The 18,079-nt window shown below is 41.9% G+C and overlaps 1 protein-coding gene across 1 annotated transcript; it reads right to left on the minus strand.

The window, feature by feature from the left end:
- Positions 1-1,763: 1,763 nt before the first annotated feature.
- On the minus strand, positions 1,764-17,864 carry LOC149310081 (Golgi reassembly-stacking protein 1-like). Its single transcript, XM_089533651.1, has 9 exons — positions 17,708-17,864; positions 12,549-12,629; positions 9,843-10,046; positions 8,734-8,820; positions 7,639-7,769; positions 6,508-6,652; positions 5,324-5,459; positions 4,319-4,471; positions 1,764-3,204 (listed from the first exon to the last, which is right to left on the minus strand). Exons 1-9 carry the CDS (start codon positions 17,771-17,773, stop codon positions 2,954-2,956), a joined length of 1,254 nt encoding a protein of 417 aa, XP_089389777.1. The 5' UTR covers positions 17,774-17,864; the 3' UTR covers positions 1,764-2,953.
- Positions 17,865-18,079: the final 215 nt, after the last annotated feature.

The raw sequence follows: 18,079 nt of genomic DNA on the forward strand, positions 1-18,079 counted from the left end.
TGCTGTATCTTAAATCCCAGTGCTTTTATGAAAATGGGCATGGTGTCAAATGTGAAGATGCCTTCTGCTTTAAGGCAGTTTACTCTTTCTCATTAGTTCTTGAATGTGTACTGTTGTATCTCACATTCCAGGTCTTACAAACATGAGCACGGTGTTAAATGTGATGCCTTCTTCTTTAAGATGAGAGCGGCTCTTCAAATCAGCTTACAACTTGCACCCTTATTGGAGCCTGTTTTTTTTCCCAAGGAATTTCCACTGAAATTGACATCTCGTTTTTTTCCCTAATGCATATGCAGGTAGTCAGACAGCTGTTTGGAAGCAAAAAGGGGAAATCCTCCCCTTCTTTAGCGGTAACAATCTGAACTATGGACACTCTGCTATATTGGATATAGAGAGCAGTTCATCTCACCATATCATACTCAGTACAGAAGGCATGCATATGACTGTTTTCTCTTTGAGAGTGGGTAAGACATAATATTGCCTAAAGAAAACTGTCTCCCAAGACCCTAGATTTCATTACCACCTCACTTCTCTGTTGATGAGATTTTTTTCAGTCAAATGGATCTACAAAACAGAGTGAATGTCCAGGGCTGTAGCTGAGGACCATTGTATCACATACTTAATTTTTAAAATGAAACACATTGATTTGCTTGAACTGAGCACCAGTTATAGTGCTGATTCCACTTCCACTGCCATAGTTATATAAAAACCTGGAATTGGTGGTTATGGGAGTGGCATCTAGGATTCCCATGCAGACAGCTCTAGTACCTCTCCAAACTATAAACCCCTGGATTCCATAGGATGTAGCCATGACAGTTAAAGTGGGATCATAAGGCAAGCACCCCTAGCAGTGAACACTAATGTAGGGTAGGAAAAGGGTGAATACTCACCCACTCTTCCTTCCCCAAGTTATAGAGCAACAGTCCCAAAATAAACATGGCACAGCCAACTTTCTAAATGGGTTTTCACTAAGACCAGTAAAGGAAGGATACCTTTGAGGAGTTCCATGTACAGAACTCATCCCCTGTTTCTGCATACGAATTTATTTCATATACAAGGCAATGGGTGCCAAAAGTAGACTTGGACTGACTACTGTAGCATACTATTTCCCCTCTACAAAATAGGATGGATTGATGCAGAAGTCATGTAAAATAGCAGAATTTCACCATTATGATAGGGCAAGAATGCCTGTAACTGAGCTCCAACATGGTGTATGTGTTGGACTAGGGCCCTGGAGCAGTGTGAATCCCAGAGTTGTAAACCCTTTGGATGAACCTTGAGTAAACTACTCTCAGCCACAAAGGAAAACAGTGTGATAGGGCCACTATGAGTTGGAAACTACTTGAAGGCACACATGTATTTTCAAACAAGGCCAGAGATTATAGAATGATTGTCCCATCATTCCTAAACCTACCACTCCATTGTGCACTGCAATATCAATCCCATAATCCCAGGCATGATTTGTACTCCTGCTCATAAAGAGGGCACCGCTAAGCCTCTGGTGGTAGGGACTTCTTTATGAATCGGGTTACCAGACCTCACACCGTGCCTTAGCTCATCTCCAGGCAAAAGGCTGGATGCAAATGTCCAGCTCAGCTAGGAAAGCAGCAGTTTGTTGAAATTAGACAATAGGTTGCTAAAACAACCACTGATGTTTGTAAGAGCTTGGTAAATAGACAATTATAATACATCCATTAGGAAGGAGAACCAGCCATGCTGAAGAGTGCTTCCAGAGTTAGAGATTTGGAAAAAAAGAACTTGGCTTTAAACCCTTAAAAGTATTTATTTCCAATCTTCCAGGAAACAGAACCTGTGAAACTAGTGATTTTATAAAACCCATTTCAGAATATGCATTAGCTGTGCTAAACGAATTCATGTTGAAAGAAAACATGTTCACTTTCAGTAGTGCCAAAGGTCAAAGAGAGACCAGCCACCTCCTTTGAGAAATGCAGTGGCTTATTTTCTCATCAGCATACACCTCAAATGAGCACAGACATCTGATTTTTCAAGGTGGTCAATGAAATGTTAACTTATTTCATCAGCTATGTCCTTATAATCTCAGCCTTAAGTGGTGGACAAAGGCTCAGGAGAACCGTTTGAGTAACGCACATTCCCAATTAAAAGGTAAATATAAAAACTAAATTGCTAAAGTATTTGCACCTTTAAACTACTCTTCCTAAGGAAGTTTTCCTGTTGTCTATAAAGTATATTTCTGCTTCAAGAAGCAAGCAGTTGTACAGGAGAGTAAATAGCTGTTTGGTGTTTGAAAGTACAGTTCAGTCTAAGGGCATGATCCAGTCTATCTTGTGCACAGCTATTCCCTGCCAGAACTGCTTGTGTCTGTAGCACATTCAGATGTGAAAGTGAGGTCTGCAAGGGTGAGGCAGATGTCACATGATCTTAATCCACATAATTGCATGAAACACACCCACCTGTCTGTTAAATATTAACAGTGTGGGTGTACAGGCCTGGACCATGTCCTAAGCATCCAAAAGAACAGTTCAATATGTCTTTTCCATTATGAATCAGGTTCTACCTCAGTGTCCAGAACACTAGGTCAAGTTATAAGAATTACTTTTGCGGAATTAAATAAAATGATTAAAAAATAAAACCATTTCTGTTTAACTCAGGGATGCAGGAATGGTCAGAATTAAAACAACGAGATGAAGAGCTCAACTGAAATTAAGAGCTTGGTGTGCTTCCTACTGCTAGCCATCTAGGTAGTTGTTTATAGGATCAAGACAAAATTCCTATAAAACACCACTTTATCTAAAAACTTCTTTCTCAAACTGTCAGTATTATTGCCTATGTCCCAACAACCAGTGGTGACCTGTTAGGGCAATGCTAGTGGAGGCACCTTGGATTTTGCTGTGATGAATTCTTTGGGCATCCCAGGATCAGCTTTGTAGGTTCTGGTATGCTTAAAGCATGAGGCAGGGCCTCACTTTGAGGGCTATGAAGTTTCTTCTGTCAGTCCCTCAACCCTTCCATCATCATTGTCATATTGTAATGTTTTGGACAACGGGGAACTTTCAGTCCCATCTGGGAGCAAATCAGTTTCTTGAGCACTGTCATCAAGTTTAGATGGGGCATTTATGGAGACATTCTTAGGAAGAGATGATACAGAAGAATCCAAAGGCATTCCTTCCTGTAACTCCGACGGAGGACACACACCCTCTGGATAAGATGCTGAATCTTCTGAAACTGGAAACACACAAGTTAAAATTTTATTTAGCGTGATTACAGTAAATAGTAGTGCTGGTACTTCCCAAAGCACTGAACTAAATACAACATAGTGCTGTTTGTGCAGGGCCAGCATGGTGTTTTTTCACCTCCTTTTCCAAGCTCTAAAAGCTACCCAAACACAAACTCCAGTGTCTTTCCCAGTCTTCTGGGGCAGATTTTTGGGGTGCACAGGGGCTTCCTTTGTAGGAAACCCCAAAAAGAAAGGAAAGAATCCCCTTTCTATTTTGGATGGATTCTTTTTCTTCCACCAATAGAAATCCCACAGTGGTTCATATGCATAACGTCCCTAACTGTGATTGGGGAAAATGGCACAGACCCATCTGAAAACATTCAAAGATAACATCTGAGAAAGTAGACCAATGTCTACAAAAGCTCATGCTGCCAATTTCTTTCTTTTGTTTAGTCTCAAAGGTGCTACAAGATTTCACTACTACCTGAAAGCAGTAAGTGATCCTGGATACCAGCCCTGTTAAACAAGAAATGGTGTCTATTTTCACATAACTTGCTGAGTTCTTTATGTTTCAGTAACCTTCCCCAGCAGAATATTGGACGGATTGAACAAGTAACTCCTGACTCAGTTTTGGTGAGTTGGCAGCAACTGTATTCCAAGACCAGCTATGTCGGGGCAGAAAGAACAATGGTACTGGCTCTCAGGCCATTTTGTCAGGCCTCTGCTCTTTGCTGTATAGTGATAGTGTTCATCTCACTACTAGATAAGAATTTTTCACCAACCAACAGACTTTGCAAGCCAAACTGCCCATAAAATTGTCCTGCAACAAAATAACAGTGCCACAAGACTCTTTGTAATTAGTTGTCTGCAAAATATTTCTATACTATGGATTTTGGCAAGGACTTGCTCAGTCTGCTTGCAATGTCAATATAGTAGTGTGACACTGTATGATTTTTTTAATGTATCCCTTTTGTTATGGTTCTTTAAACCATTTGCATCAATGCAGTGGATCAGAGATGAACTGCCAATGTTTACTAAAAATCACGTTAATAAAAATTGCCTGCAATTGCTGTCTCCAGTTCAATCACATTTTTAAAGAAAATGGTTTTAAAATGTGCTTACCAAAATATGGATGTGCTCCACTGTGGGTTATTAAGCTGTCACTTGTTGTCAGAATGTTTGTTAAGTTCAAAGGAGCAGAAGAAGAAGGCACATTGATTGTTTTCACTAAGTCAATTAATTCAGGAAAAGAAGCATCAGACATATCTATAAAACCTGAAAAGGGAGAAAAATAAGGAAGCACAGTGAGTAATTTATTAGGGTACTGAAAGCTACTGATTTAAAAATGAAACTTCCTCCTTTCCCTAAATACCACTAACATGACTTGTAATTAAAGAGAGCCCAGGTTATTGTATTTATTTATTTACAGCCTTTATACCCCTGCACCTCACTCAAAAAACCTCCCACAGCAGCTTACAAATCATTGATTTGACAGTTCCCTGCCCTCAGGCTTACCATCTAAAAATACAGAACACACGAGGAAAAGGAGATGGGGGGTTAAGTCTAGTAGATGCTGCCTTCTCTTCTCTCCCTCAGAAGCCACAACGGTGGTGACTGGAATGGAGAAAAGGCCTTCTCACCAGCCACTGCAATGAGGGCACAACAGAGTGTGCCTACCTATTTATTGGAGGCCAGAGCCATGGCAGTTGGAATAAAGGGCCTTTCATCAACTACCGGAGTCAAGACACAATGGAACTGTGCCTGGGTCCTCTTCTCTCCCTCTGAGGTTCTAACTATTTGGTCAGCTACACACAGCCCCATGGGGAAAAATTTCTCCTACATTTCTTTTGACATATCCCTGATCCAATCAATCTCAGTTCTTCCCAATTCAACTTTTGAGACATGACAGAAAAGGGGAGGGGAGTGGCTCTTAAAAATCTTAGTGCTTAAGTGCCTTGAAGATAGTTTTCAAGTCCCTATTCCTTTCATTGACTTGCCCTGTTCCTCGCTCCTTGTACAAGCAAAATACATGTCAAAAGCTGCCTTGTCAACACAATTTTTTTTAAAAAAAAATTCAGTTTCTTTTGACACACTTTTGCACAAATAGGCTTGTATGTTTTAAAATACCTGGATCCATGACTCTCTGGACAGGAGGAGGTGGATGAAGAGAATTTTCTACTGGATGCACATTCACACTTTGAGTGGTACTGTGATCTAGGTTTGTGGATTCTTCACTTTGGGAGTTAGCCGCCAACAGCGGGGCCTGGGAATAAAAAGAAAAACACTTTTATTAAAGAAGGAGAGAGATTAAATATTTCAGAATTAGGAACATTTGACACACAGCTATTCAGAACTCCTATAGGGAAGGTAGATGACATTTCCCCAAATACCTAATTCACCATCTCCTTTCTGAAGCATGGAAATAGGGATGTAAATCTTCAATTATTTTGCCCTTTCATGCAAAAATAGGTAATTACTGTAGTTTTCACAAGTGTGGGAGAAAACAAGTATTTTTGCATTGTATTCTCCCTGTATTTGAGCACCCCAGAGAATTTTTCTGTGCACAAAAAACATGGATTTTTGGGCAAAAACATTTCCTGTGCAGAAAACACTATTTCTGACAGAAAACAGAATTTCCTTTTACACAAAAAAGTCAGGTGCTCCTCTCTGCAGAAAATCATCTGGAATACTTTGAGATTTAAATACTAGAAGAAAACTGCACAAAAACCTTTCTGCTCCCTATGCATTTTCTATCTGTTGTGTGTGACCCTTTTTTGCATTCTATTGTAGTTGTGTATTTTAGTATTTTATATTGAAATGATTATAAACATTTTATCCTGTTTGTAAAGAGACATGTACATAGATGATGCTATATAAATACACAATAATAATAATGTCCTTCCTGGTGGGGCTTTCCAACAGTTAGGAAACCCATTTTTTACTGGGAAATGGAATAATATTATTTCTACCTATGCAAACAGTATAAGCTCATGCCTGTCAAAGTTAGAGACCAGTGAGGTTCATCAAACGGGGAGAAGATGCAGTTCATTAATAAAGCATCAGTTTTACCTGAAAAAAACTGCAGACAATTTCAACAACGTATTCATTTCATGCATTTATTTTATATTCTGTACTTCAGGACTGCTGTACACTCCTCTGAAACTTTTAGATCTAAGCAGTTTATAAATATTAAGAATGCAGGGGAGCAGAAAGGATAATGACTTGCTCACAGCAATGTGAGGAGTATTAGGTAGCAGAAATATGTTGCATGTTAGAGCAGCTAGAATCATCCTTCATTCTGAAAGGCTTACCTCTGTATAGCCATTGGACGGGGGTTCTGCAGGCATGTCCTCTGCGGGCAAAGGGGAAGGGGCACCAGCTTCTGTTTTTTTCTTTGGCACAACAGGCTGTGTTGGGATTCTGTGCAAATAGCCATATCCAATGCCACACCCTAAACTTTACAAGAAGGTAAAGAAAAATGCCTTGATAGTCACAGACTTGTAGCTTCACTTGTTGTACTGGAAGGATTATAAAATGAGACCAGAGCAAACAGTCGCCCATGTTAGTCAAATCATAAGAATGGCTCCTTATCCACTTCTTCCTCGTCCGTCATCTCAAAGGACTAAACAAGTGTGTATCTCCTACACACTGACTAGATATGTCAACATCTCCATCTGACCATACTAGGTGGAGACTAAAGTGAGACATGAGCAACATACTACATTAGCACTCACATTAACATTCCCAAGTTGTGCTCCATACTGAAAATCAAATAATGGAATCATAGACTCAATCCCCTTCTCGCCTCCAAACCACATTTTTAACACTCAAATTGCATTTTCAATACAGGAGCCATGTAGAAACACAACAGGAGAAAGGACACAATTGCTGTGAGTAGCAGAGATGTGTATGGGCCTCAGGTTACACTCATCTTCTGCATTGCTCCATATTCCAGGACCCACCATCCAATTTCTTACCACATCACTCTTCTCACACAGCTTTCTATGGACCAGTTAAACTTTCATGCTTTTTAGGGTGTCTGTTAGTCCATCAAACCCTCCCTGTGCTTTCAACCCCTACCTTTCTCTTCCAAATATAAGGAATGTAAGCCCTCTGGGCAAAAATTGTGGTGCTTCAATGTTCTCTGCATCCCCAGCACTTTGTTGTTGCCTGACCAAGTGTACCTGGCAGCAATATGAACACCAGGAATGGTTTGCTCTCCAGTGTGAAGATCTCACCCACTCTGTAGATTTCATGGGGCCAAGTGTCTTGACAGACTGACATGAAAGCAAACTGTAACTCACAGGGCACTGTAAAGTTCAAAAATTATTTCAAACATCTAGCAACAAGTTATGATTTAATAACAAGAGCCAATGTATGGCAAGCTGAGAGTAATCCTGACCTTATCTACCATGATGGATCCCATTAATCACATATCCTACCTTCCTTCTCCACCCCAGGCTCCATTTGGGGTGACAAAAATCTCTCGACAGGAATCTGTTTCCGTGTTGTAGACCATCAGCTTCAAGGGCTTGCCCTCATGGGACTCAATCAGGGAGAAGAAATCTTCTGACTGTATCAAACATACTTTTGTTATTAACATGATAACTATAAACCAGGTTTCCTCACTATATGATTTTCATTTTCCAGATTTTTTTTTTTTGGGGGGGGGGGGAGGGAGAAGTCTTAGCAGGCCAGCCCACCCCTCAATCCAGGCTTCTCTTGATGTGCTGGACCGTAATTCCCATTGTTCTCCAGCAGGAGATAATGGGAGATGTTAGTCCAACAGCATAAGGGGTAACGAGTTATACGAGGACTTGCCTAGGCAATATGTTCTCTATTTCCCCTCTCCGCACAACACATACATGCTTACACACAACACTCCATGAAACTGTCAAAATACAAATCATAACAGTTGGACATGGGTCAATGCTTTCATCTGTTAATTCTCTGTGCACTAATGCTGGGGCAAAAAGGGGACAAACAGTGGGGCAGTAAGGAAGTAAAAGAGAACAAGTGGCCCAGCACATGTGTGAGGGAGAAGAGAAAGAAGAGCATCCTTGTTATGGAAGCAAACAGGCATGGGACTGTGGGCCTTATATCTTCATTCTTCTGCAGGAATTGTTTTGGCCAAACTTCTAAGGAGATTGGATCCAGCCTTTTGTATTTTCCTCTACCATTTAACATGAATCCTTCTGAAACCTTGCAAACTATGGAAGATGGATCTTTACACAAAGTTTTACACAGAAATGTTGAACTATTATCACAGCAAAGAGACTGATCAGAAGAAAAGAATGTGCATATGCAGCATATTCTAAGGCTGGGAGATATGGTTTATATGCTATTAATGTTCTAAAATTATTCCTATTGCTTTGAACTGTTCTAAACTGATTTTATGGTATGCTAGTCTGAGATCCACAGATACAAAGCAGGATATAACTACTGTAGTAAATATTTTCAACAAAAAAAAACCTTCCTAGTTGTGCCCATTGCTGTGACTATCTCTCAGTGCTGTCTACAATCCACAACCCACTTACCTCCTGCAGTATCTGATCCGATCCAACAATGTAGTCTGTGTATGGCCTCAGGCCAGCTAATGCTGCTGGCGAACTTGGCTCCACATCCTAATGAAAGACAATCATCAGCCATGGTAACACCTATACTGATAAGTCAATATATCAAACAGCCAAAAATAGTCTTTATTCGTTGTTTTGCAAACTCTTCCTCCCAAGAGTGCTGGTAAGCGTATGCTTACTATAAAATCCTTAGTAGTGGACCATTTCATAGAGAAGGTTCTGCTCTTGTTAATCCCAGCCAGAAGCGATGCTGCATGGTAGAGCTGGACATGTGCTAGGACACTAGGTGTTTCATATGAGGAACCAGTCAGGCCCAAGTGGTGTCCTCTAACAGATGAGAACACATATGATCCTTCCCATGGTTATGAATGAATGAATGAATGAATGAATGAATGAATGAATGAATTCTGTCCTATTACCATCACGGGTAGATTTGGTGGGGGAAAGGGAGAGGGAACTCCCTTCTTAGTGATATTAGACTAGTGTCCTCTTGCTCTCCTCCCATAAGCAGGTGAAGACGTTTTGGTTTCAGCAAGCCCTTAAGGGCTGACTGCTCAGGGGAAAGAAGTCTGTAAGGATATTCTAGATTGTCTATTTTGTTTTTGTGCTCCCTCCCTTTTTTAAAAATGGGCATGCTTTTAACTGGAAAGCCAATACAGTATAATGGATTGAGTACTCAGACTCAGAGAGACCTGGGCTTGGCCCTGGAAAACCATTGTGTGACCTTGGGCAAGTCTCATCCTCAGAGGAAAGACAATGGCAAACCCCGTCTGAACCAATGCTGCCAAGAAACATCTCACCATAGGTTGCAAATGACTTGATGGCAAATCAACAACGAACACTTTTAACAGTTTGTTCAATTATGATGATAGCTTAACTATATTTTAACTTTTGTATGATCTGTACTTTTGTATGATCTGTAGTGTATCTACTTTAGCTTTGATTCGCTTTGATAAGCTGGGTTTTGCTCTAGGGCTGATGAAAAGGTGTGATATACAACAATAAAAATAGAATGCTTTGAAATGTTCAGAGGCTTCATGGCAGTCAAATACATTAAGTTTCTTGCTTACCAGCACATGCCAAACATGCTCATTGGCACCCTGGAAACTGCAGAACCTCACGCTGGCTCCCAGAAGGCCTTGCCCTCCCCACATGTTGCTAGGAATCACCTCCACCTCACGCACTTTCATCATTTTGATGTTATAGACCTCCAGCTTCACAGCCTTCTCCACATTGGCTTTCAGCAGATCTTTCAGCGTGTCACCTTCTTTATTCTAAACACAGGAAAGGAGGATACCAGAACTTTGCTTTCAAATACATCAGTCAACAGACTCTCAAGTTCAGAAAATAATGTTCAAATAACTGACAGAAGGGTGCTTTTTAATGGAATAAACTGAAGTCAGAGCACTGACATGACCCCCGACAGTGAAACAGTTGCAATTCTGTTCCTTTCTAAGAAATAATGAGCAATACCAAGGATGCAAAGTATCTAGCTTTCAAGATGTCGGTGGACTGCAATTTTCAGTACTCCTCACCACTGGCTACTGGGAATTGTAGTTCAACAATATCTGGAGGAGCACATAGACTAACCACTCTTGAGCAATACAATCACAAGATGTGGTGATGGTTACTAGTTTAAATTTACTCATTAAACTACAGATGGAGCACTTCCCAGTGTCAAGGGACTAAGCTGCACATACACACCAACCCATAAAGAGCCACATACAGCTGTTGTCAGGGACTGCTCCCAAGGCTCCTGCTGCAGTAGTTTCTACTGTCACCAAAGGACCATCAAAATTTAGTGGCAAGAATTCACACTTTCTGCACTCCCGGAAAAATGCCAGTGTGGCCTGCTGCATTGTAGAACCCCATAAAGCGGCAAGGCAGAGTATTGCCTTCCCTTCCAGCAGGGAAAGCTAAGAAGATTCTGAAAAGGTCAGGGGTCTTTAGAGGGGCACGAAATTTCAATAGCAGCATCAGAGGCAGAGTAATGTGGGCCGCAAAAAAACCAGTGATCACATGTGGCCAAAGCGTGCATTAAATGTATATCATGAGAAAGACACACCACATCTCACACTAGTGACATAAAGGACAGAGTTTCTTCCCTATGCGAGTAGCTAACACTGTCTCTCATTATAATATTATGTGGCTTATCTTGTATGTTATATGAACAGTACTATAACAATTATAGGCTTGGCTGTACTATAGCTGACTTAAAAAGGGGGAAATTAATTCTAGATAAGCAAGGCTCAGATTAGGCAAAAAGTGGAGAGGGAGCAATACACCCGATTCTTTTTGCCTTTCTCAAGTGAAAACAGACTCTGTCTGTCTGCCAGAATGTATGTGAGCCAAGCCCCTCTGAACAAGTTAATTACTGACAGGGTCATATTTGAACAAGCACCCAAAACAGGTTTTATGACACAGGAACCAGTGTCAACACCCTCCACACCTTCCCTTCACAGTATGCCACAGGTTTCTCATAAACTAGGCTTTGTTTGCAACACAAAAAAAATCCAGATGACTGAAAGTAATTCTGCCCAGCTGTACATGCCAAAGGGGAAGGAATTCAGCCTCATCAACAGGATTGCATCTGATGTATTTCTCGGAACATCTGATCCAAGCAGAACAGAGTGATATTATAGATTCTCTCAGTCGGAACACTATGCTCCTACTGATGCAGCCTAGGAATGACTTGGCTTCTCTGGCTACTGCATCATGCTGCTGACTTGTGATCCACTAAGATCCCTGGATCCTTTTCACTTATTTTACAGGAAATATGAGAATTCCAGTAATCTGGAAAAGTCAGGTCACAAAATTCACTCCCAAATCCTTCCAAAGTTCAGAAGGGAAAGGCAGACAAAATCTGCAAATGTGATTTATTTTTTATTTTATTTGATATTGTTCATAGGCCACTGGGGCCCACAGAAAAGGTCACAGGGCTCTTTTGTGCTGCCATAGGCCCCAAATTACAACTTTACCCCTTCCTAAGCTGGTGCCAGATATTGACCAACCATTCTCTGTTCAGACCTGCTGAAATGCTAAAGAACCTGAAACAATACTGAGCTGTGGTCAACCACCATGGGCTGGAGAAGGAGCTTTCAAGAAAAAAGATTAGAAGGCAGCACCTCAATCCCGCCACCTCCTAAAGCAGTCTGCCAGAAATGACATTACAAATCCCAGTGGGTTGCAGATGAAGACAGTGAGGTAAGAGGTGACCCTATGAAAACACTCCTTGTTTCCTCAACTATTTCCTTTCCATACTTTCTCCTTTTGTGTTGCATCTGTTCAGATTGCAAACCTGCAGGAAACTGGTCTTTTAGTGATTTTGTGTAACCCTCGTGGGCTAACTGAACAAGACAAAAATGCAATTTATAAGTAACTTATAAGTAATGTGAAGGGAAGAGAGCTTTGAGGCTTCTGAAAGACTAACAGATTTTTAAAAACAAATTTAGATATTTTAAATATTTATCAACTGTGGCTACAATCCACATGTCTGATGAACTGGCAGTTGGCTATAACTTGCAAAAGGTACTGTACTATTTTGGACTACAACTTCCAGAATCCCCCAGCCAGCATATCCAGTGATGTTGTGCTGCGCAGCAAAAAAGGTTCAAATATGATCAATAAGGAACAGTCCCTGTCTGCTGGTCATTGGCCATGCTGGCTACCTGGCTGAATTCTAGGACTTGTAATTTGAAACAAGTAATCTTTTCCAAGTGCTGTCCCTGATCTGCAAGAACAACAGACTCAGAGAGACTTGTGTGCCAGTCACTTACCAGTCTAGTGTGTCCTATTGTCAAAATGAAATCAAAGAATGGCTCCAATCCAGCCTGCTGAGCCGGCGAATTTTGTTGGACCTGCAAAAATAGCACAGTTTACACATGTATGAACTGGATGAAAAGGAATGTCACTGTTAAGCATGCGTGTTCTAAATTAAGTTGGCTGAAACGGTCCATACCAAGCATACTTCCAAGCTAAGCAATCAGAAGCTTGTCACAACAACTGGAAGAATTGCTTCTGGCCAAGAACAGAAGTATCACAGTCAACCACTGCAACAAACAGGCTAAAAAAATTCTCCTCTATACCCAAACTGAAGTCACAAGGCAACCTCAATGGGAATTTAGTGTGCAAAGCAGTCCTGCTCCTCTTGGAATTACATGAAACCCTGCTGGAGACTACAAAATCATTGTTATTTATTTTGAAAGCAATGACATATTGGGTTAAACATTTCCTAAAGTTGTTTCATAGGACACAGTTAAACAAGAGGCCTACAATCAAATTGGGTGATCTTAACAAATTAGAGCAGAGCTCGGCAACTGTGGCCTTTCAGATGACATTGAACTGCAAGTCCCATAATTGCTCTGTGCTGGCTAGGTCTGAGGGAAACTGTATGCACAAAACATCTGGAGGGACACGTTTGCCCACCCCAGTTTACAGCTATAACTTCACTCCTTTTTTGCCAAACCCCTGGGCTTTCCTCTCCACCAAATGCATCTGAGGAAAGAGGCTCAAGTCTATGAAAGCTCATGGTACCAGCTTCTTTCTTTCAGTTAGTGTCAAAGGTGCTACAAGATCTCTTTGCGTGCTGATTTTCCAGGTTAACGTGGCGATGTATCTTTGAATGAGGATACCATGTTCCGAGAGGCGGGTTCAAATTTTTTTTAAATAAGCAGAGAAGCAGCATACAAAGACTTATGAGGGACCTTTTAAAGGACTCAAGTTCTTGAAGAAAGTATCATAACATTTCCACTGTCATGGTTCACAGTCTCTGCACAAAAGAGGAGAAAAAGAAGTACAGGACAGACCATTCTAAGATCAAATCGCAAACTCTTCTCTTAGACCAGGGGTAGGCAACCTGCGGCCCGTGGGCCGGATGTGGCCCGGCGAGGCCTTGGGACCGGCCCCAGCCCGGTCCTGCCGCCGATTGCCACCGGGGCCTTTGGGGGGCAATTGTCTATTGAAGCCTCAGAAACATGTATTTATATTAACATTTTTTAAAAAAATCAGCAAATTTTTTCGTGTGTCCTCCATTTTTTTAAAAAAAGTGTCTTCCATTTGAAAATTTTGTCCTACATTTGTCCTGGTTTATTTATATATTTAATGTTTTAAAAATTATTTAATTATTTATTTTTTGGCTTCGGCCCCCCAGTTGTCTGAGGGACAGCAACCCGGCCCCTGGCTCAAAAAGATTGCCTACCCCTGTCTTAGACGTAGACACATTACAGAGACACTGCACTCACAATAGTTTTCCAGAATATCCCCAGGGCAGGATGACTGGGTAGAAAAGGAGGAAGGGAGAGAGAGAGAAAGATCTGTATGATCTTCATCAAAATAAACTGTGGTCATTGTCTACAAATGGGAATAAATATATATGTGTGTGTGAGGATCTCTCTTTTTACAAACATATGTTTGGCCAAAGACAACACATAAACAGGTTGGATCTGATACATTTAAACCACATAGCCAAGTGGTGACAGCTGCGTCAGTTGAAGTAATCCAGCGTTTTAAGGATGATAAATGGCTAGTGAGAAACATTTCCCTCTCCTCCATCTTATATTCTATACAGATACAGAGGCATCAAGTATTTAGGAGTCCTGTTTATACAGAGCTGAGAAAAGCATGTGTTTGATTATTCAAAGACTGTATGTCTGATTTTATAGTAAAAACGGTATTGCTGGATCAGGCCCGCAGTTTACCAGATGGCTCTGAAGCAGGAACAAGAAGATGGCACTGAAATTAAATCTAACTGCACATGACTGTGAAGAAAAAGATTAGTAGGTCTTCTCCCTTTGGTAATATTACAACTGACCACAGATGCAAGTGAGGAAAGAAGATATTTCTTCAGTCAATGAAAAAATAACAGGGCTATATCTAGGCAAAACCCTATGAAATTCATGGGATTGTCATAGGTTTCTTATTTATTTATTTAGGTATTTATACCTTGCCCTTCAGCCCTAATGGCTCTCAGAGCGGCTTACAATTATTATTTTTAATCAGACAGTTCCCTGCCCTCAGGCTTACAATCTAAAAGACATGACACAAAAGGAGAAGGGAATGGTGGAGGGCAAGGGGATGAGGCCCACTGGTTATTCGCTCCCTCTGAGGCCTGGACCAAGGCAGATGGACTGGAGGGAGGGCTCTTCCTTCCTTCAGGCTAGTCCTGATGAAGCTGGACAGGTAGCCTGAAGGTAGACACACACTCAAGGCAAACACTAACAGAGTTCCTCTCCCAAGGGGCAGCCCTTTTAGCACACTGCACAAAAAATCAGGGAATGCTATCGAAAGAGCTGAGCAGTTACATGTGCGGATGTGCTTTAAAAGATATGAGACAGCCTTTACTCCAACAGAAGCTAGGTCTTGGATCCAAATGAAATTTGGACATAATTAGTGTAAGCTGATAGACTGGGTAGACAGACTAATTGTGTGTTGTGTGCACCTTCAAGTCATTTTCAACTTCATTTCCAACTTCCAACTATCATAGGGGTTTCCTGGCAAGATTTCTTCAGAGTAGGCTTGCCACTGCCCTCCCCTGAGGCTGAGAGAATGTGACTTGAACAATGGGCTTCATGGCTAAGCTGGGAATTGAACCCTGGTCTCTAGATTCATAGTCCAACACTCAAATCACTCCACAGATCAATTAGCTCATCCTTAATACATTAAGTCTAAAATAAGCGAAAACACGACTAGTTAGCACAACAACTTAGAGCAAATCACAAGACTAACTGCCTTGTTTTGATAACAAAATAGGGTACGTCATTAAGTTGAGACAGCTGAAGGGGTGTCATACTGAGGATGCAGCAAGCTTGTTTTCTGCTGCTCCGGAGAATAGGACCCAGAGCTACGGATGCAAACGACAGGAAAAGAGATTCCAGCTCAGCATCAGGAGGAACTTCCTGATGGTAAGAACGCTGCCTTGGAGAGTGGTGGAGTCTCCGTCGCTGGAGGTTTTTAAACAGACGCTGGATGGCCTTCTGTCGCAGGGAGTGCTTTGACTGTGCATTCCTGCATGGCAGAAAGGTTTTGGACTGGGTGGCCCTTGTGGCCTCTCCCAACTCTATGATACTATGCAAGATTCCTATCTGCTCCAGTCAAGATTTTCACCAGCACTGAATTCACTGCATCTCGCGATGCACAATTAAGCCTGGCTTTAGTCCACAGTTTAACATTAACAGCAATAATAATAATAATAACAATAATAATAATTTTATAATAAGTAATTAGAAGCAGTAATGTAGAAGTAATTCAAAGCAATTTGAAGTAATGCAATTTGGCACCACTTTATGGACGGGGGTATTATATTGTTTTAATGCATTTTAAGCATTTTTATCTTTTTAAAAGCATTTTGATATTTTATCATTGAATTTGTTTTCATTGTTGTAGTCATTTAACCCTATTTTAACGTACTGTTTCTATATGTTTTTAACTGTATGGTGTCTTTTTAATGTTGTAAGTTGCCCTGAGTCCCAATCATGTAAGAAGGGTGGGATATAAATAAATATAAATATAATAACAACAACAATAGTAAAATATTTGTTTGTATCCCGCCTCTCCCGCTTGAGGCTCGAGGTGGGTAACAGCAAGGAAAACCTCAAATACAAAAGTCACAGGAAATAATAATGAAACCATCCCCCAAAAACCCCACTTGTCTACCCTCCCTCCCGTTAATACAAAATAATAACAATAAAAACATTTAACTGGAATAACGTCAGTTAAAACAGTTCGGCAGGAAGTGACAACAATAATAACCGCCATGGCCCCAAGCCTTCAGGATCCTGGGATTTGCAGCTTGCCAGCCCTTCTCCTGTGCAGAGAAGGCTAAAGACCTTGGAATCATAGGGTTGGAAGAGAGCACAAGGGCCACCCAGACCAACCCCATTCTGCCATGCAGGAACTCTGAATCAAAGCATCCCTGACAGATGGCCATCCAGCCTCTGCTTAAAGACCTCCAAGGAGGGAGACTCCACTACACTCTTAGGAAGGAATGTGTTCCACTCTTGAACAGCCCTTACTCTCAGGAAGTTCCTCCTGATGTCGAGGTGGAATCTCTTTTCCTGGAGCTTGCATCCATTGCTCCAATGGGTCCTAGTCTCTGGAGCAGCAGAAAACAAGCTTGCTCCCTCCTCAATATGACATCCTTTCAAATATTTAAACAGGGCTATCATATCACCTCTTAGCCTTCTCTTCTCCAGGCTAAACATCCCCAGCTCCCCAAGTCTTTCCTCATAGGGCTTCATGGTTTCCAGACCCTTCACCATTTTTGTCGCCCTCCTTTGGACACGCTCCAGTTTCTCAATGTCCTTTTTGAATTGTGGCGCCCAGAACTGGACACAATATTCTAGGTGGGGCCTGACCAGAGCAGAATATAGTGGCACTATTACTTCTCTTGATCTAGACACTATACTTCTATTGATGCAGCCTAAAATAGCATTGGCCTTTTTAGCTGCCGCATCACACTGTTCACTCATGTTCAACTTGTGGTCTACTTGGACTCCTAGATCCCTTTCACACGTAGTTTCATTCAGCCAGGTGTCCCCCATCCTATATCTGTGCATTTTATTTTTCCACCCTAAGTGCAATACCTTACATTTCTCTGTGTTGAATTTCATTTTGTTAGCTTTGGCCCAGCTTTCTAGTCTATTCAGGTCATTTTGAATCTTGATCCTGTCCTCTGGGGTATTAGCTATTCCTCCTAATTTGGTGTCATCTGCAAATTTGATAAGTATGCTCCCAATTCTGTCATCCAGGTCATGGCTCAAGCTCACAGAACCCTGGGATTTGTAGTTCGGCGAGGCACCAGCGAAGGCTGAAGGAGGCCTTCCGAAACTACAAATCCCAGGGTTCCATAAGAAGGAGCTACAGCACTCAAAGCGGTGTCAAAGCGCGTTATTTCCACCGCGTAGACGCACCCCACTGTTTTCAACCCCCTCCTGCTTACCCCATGGACGTGATAGCCCTCGGAGCCGCCGTCGGGGGCCCCTTCGGAGCTGGAGCCCAGCCCCATGGCCAAGAAAACGGAGACCTTAAGAGCCCCGCGGAGGCGCCTCCATCACCGCCTCATCCTCTCCCCTCAGCCACTTCCAACACTGCAGCGCCGACCGCGCATGCGCGAGCAACGAACGTCCGTCAAGCGGAGACGGGGCGGAGCCAGTGAAAGATGACGAACTGGCACCCTATAGGTCGAGGCTATCCCCGCCCCCTTCCGCGTGAGGGGCGGGGTCTCTAGTGGAGGAGAAGGGTGACGAAGGCAAAAAAGGCGTCTAGCAACGGGGCCAAGGTAAGGGGCGTGGCCAACGGTAACCAGGCACGC

Source organism: Sceloporus occidentalis, unplaced genomic scaffold (assembly GCF_023333645.1).
Source record: "Sceloporus occidentalis isolate IW3139 unplaced genomic scaffold, rSceOcc1.0.p SCAF_7, whole genome shotgun sequence".
Taxonomy (NCBI): Eukaryota; Metazoa; Chordata; class Lepidosauria; order Squamata; family Phrynosomatidae; genus Sceloporus; species Sceloporus occidentalis.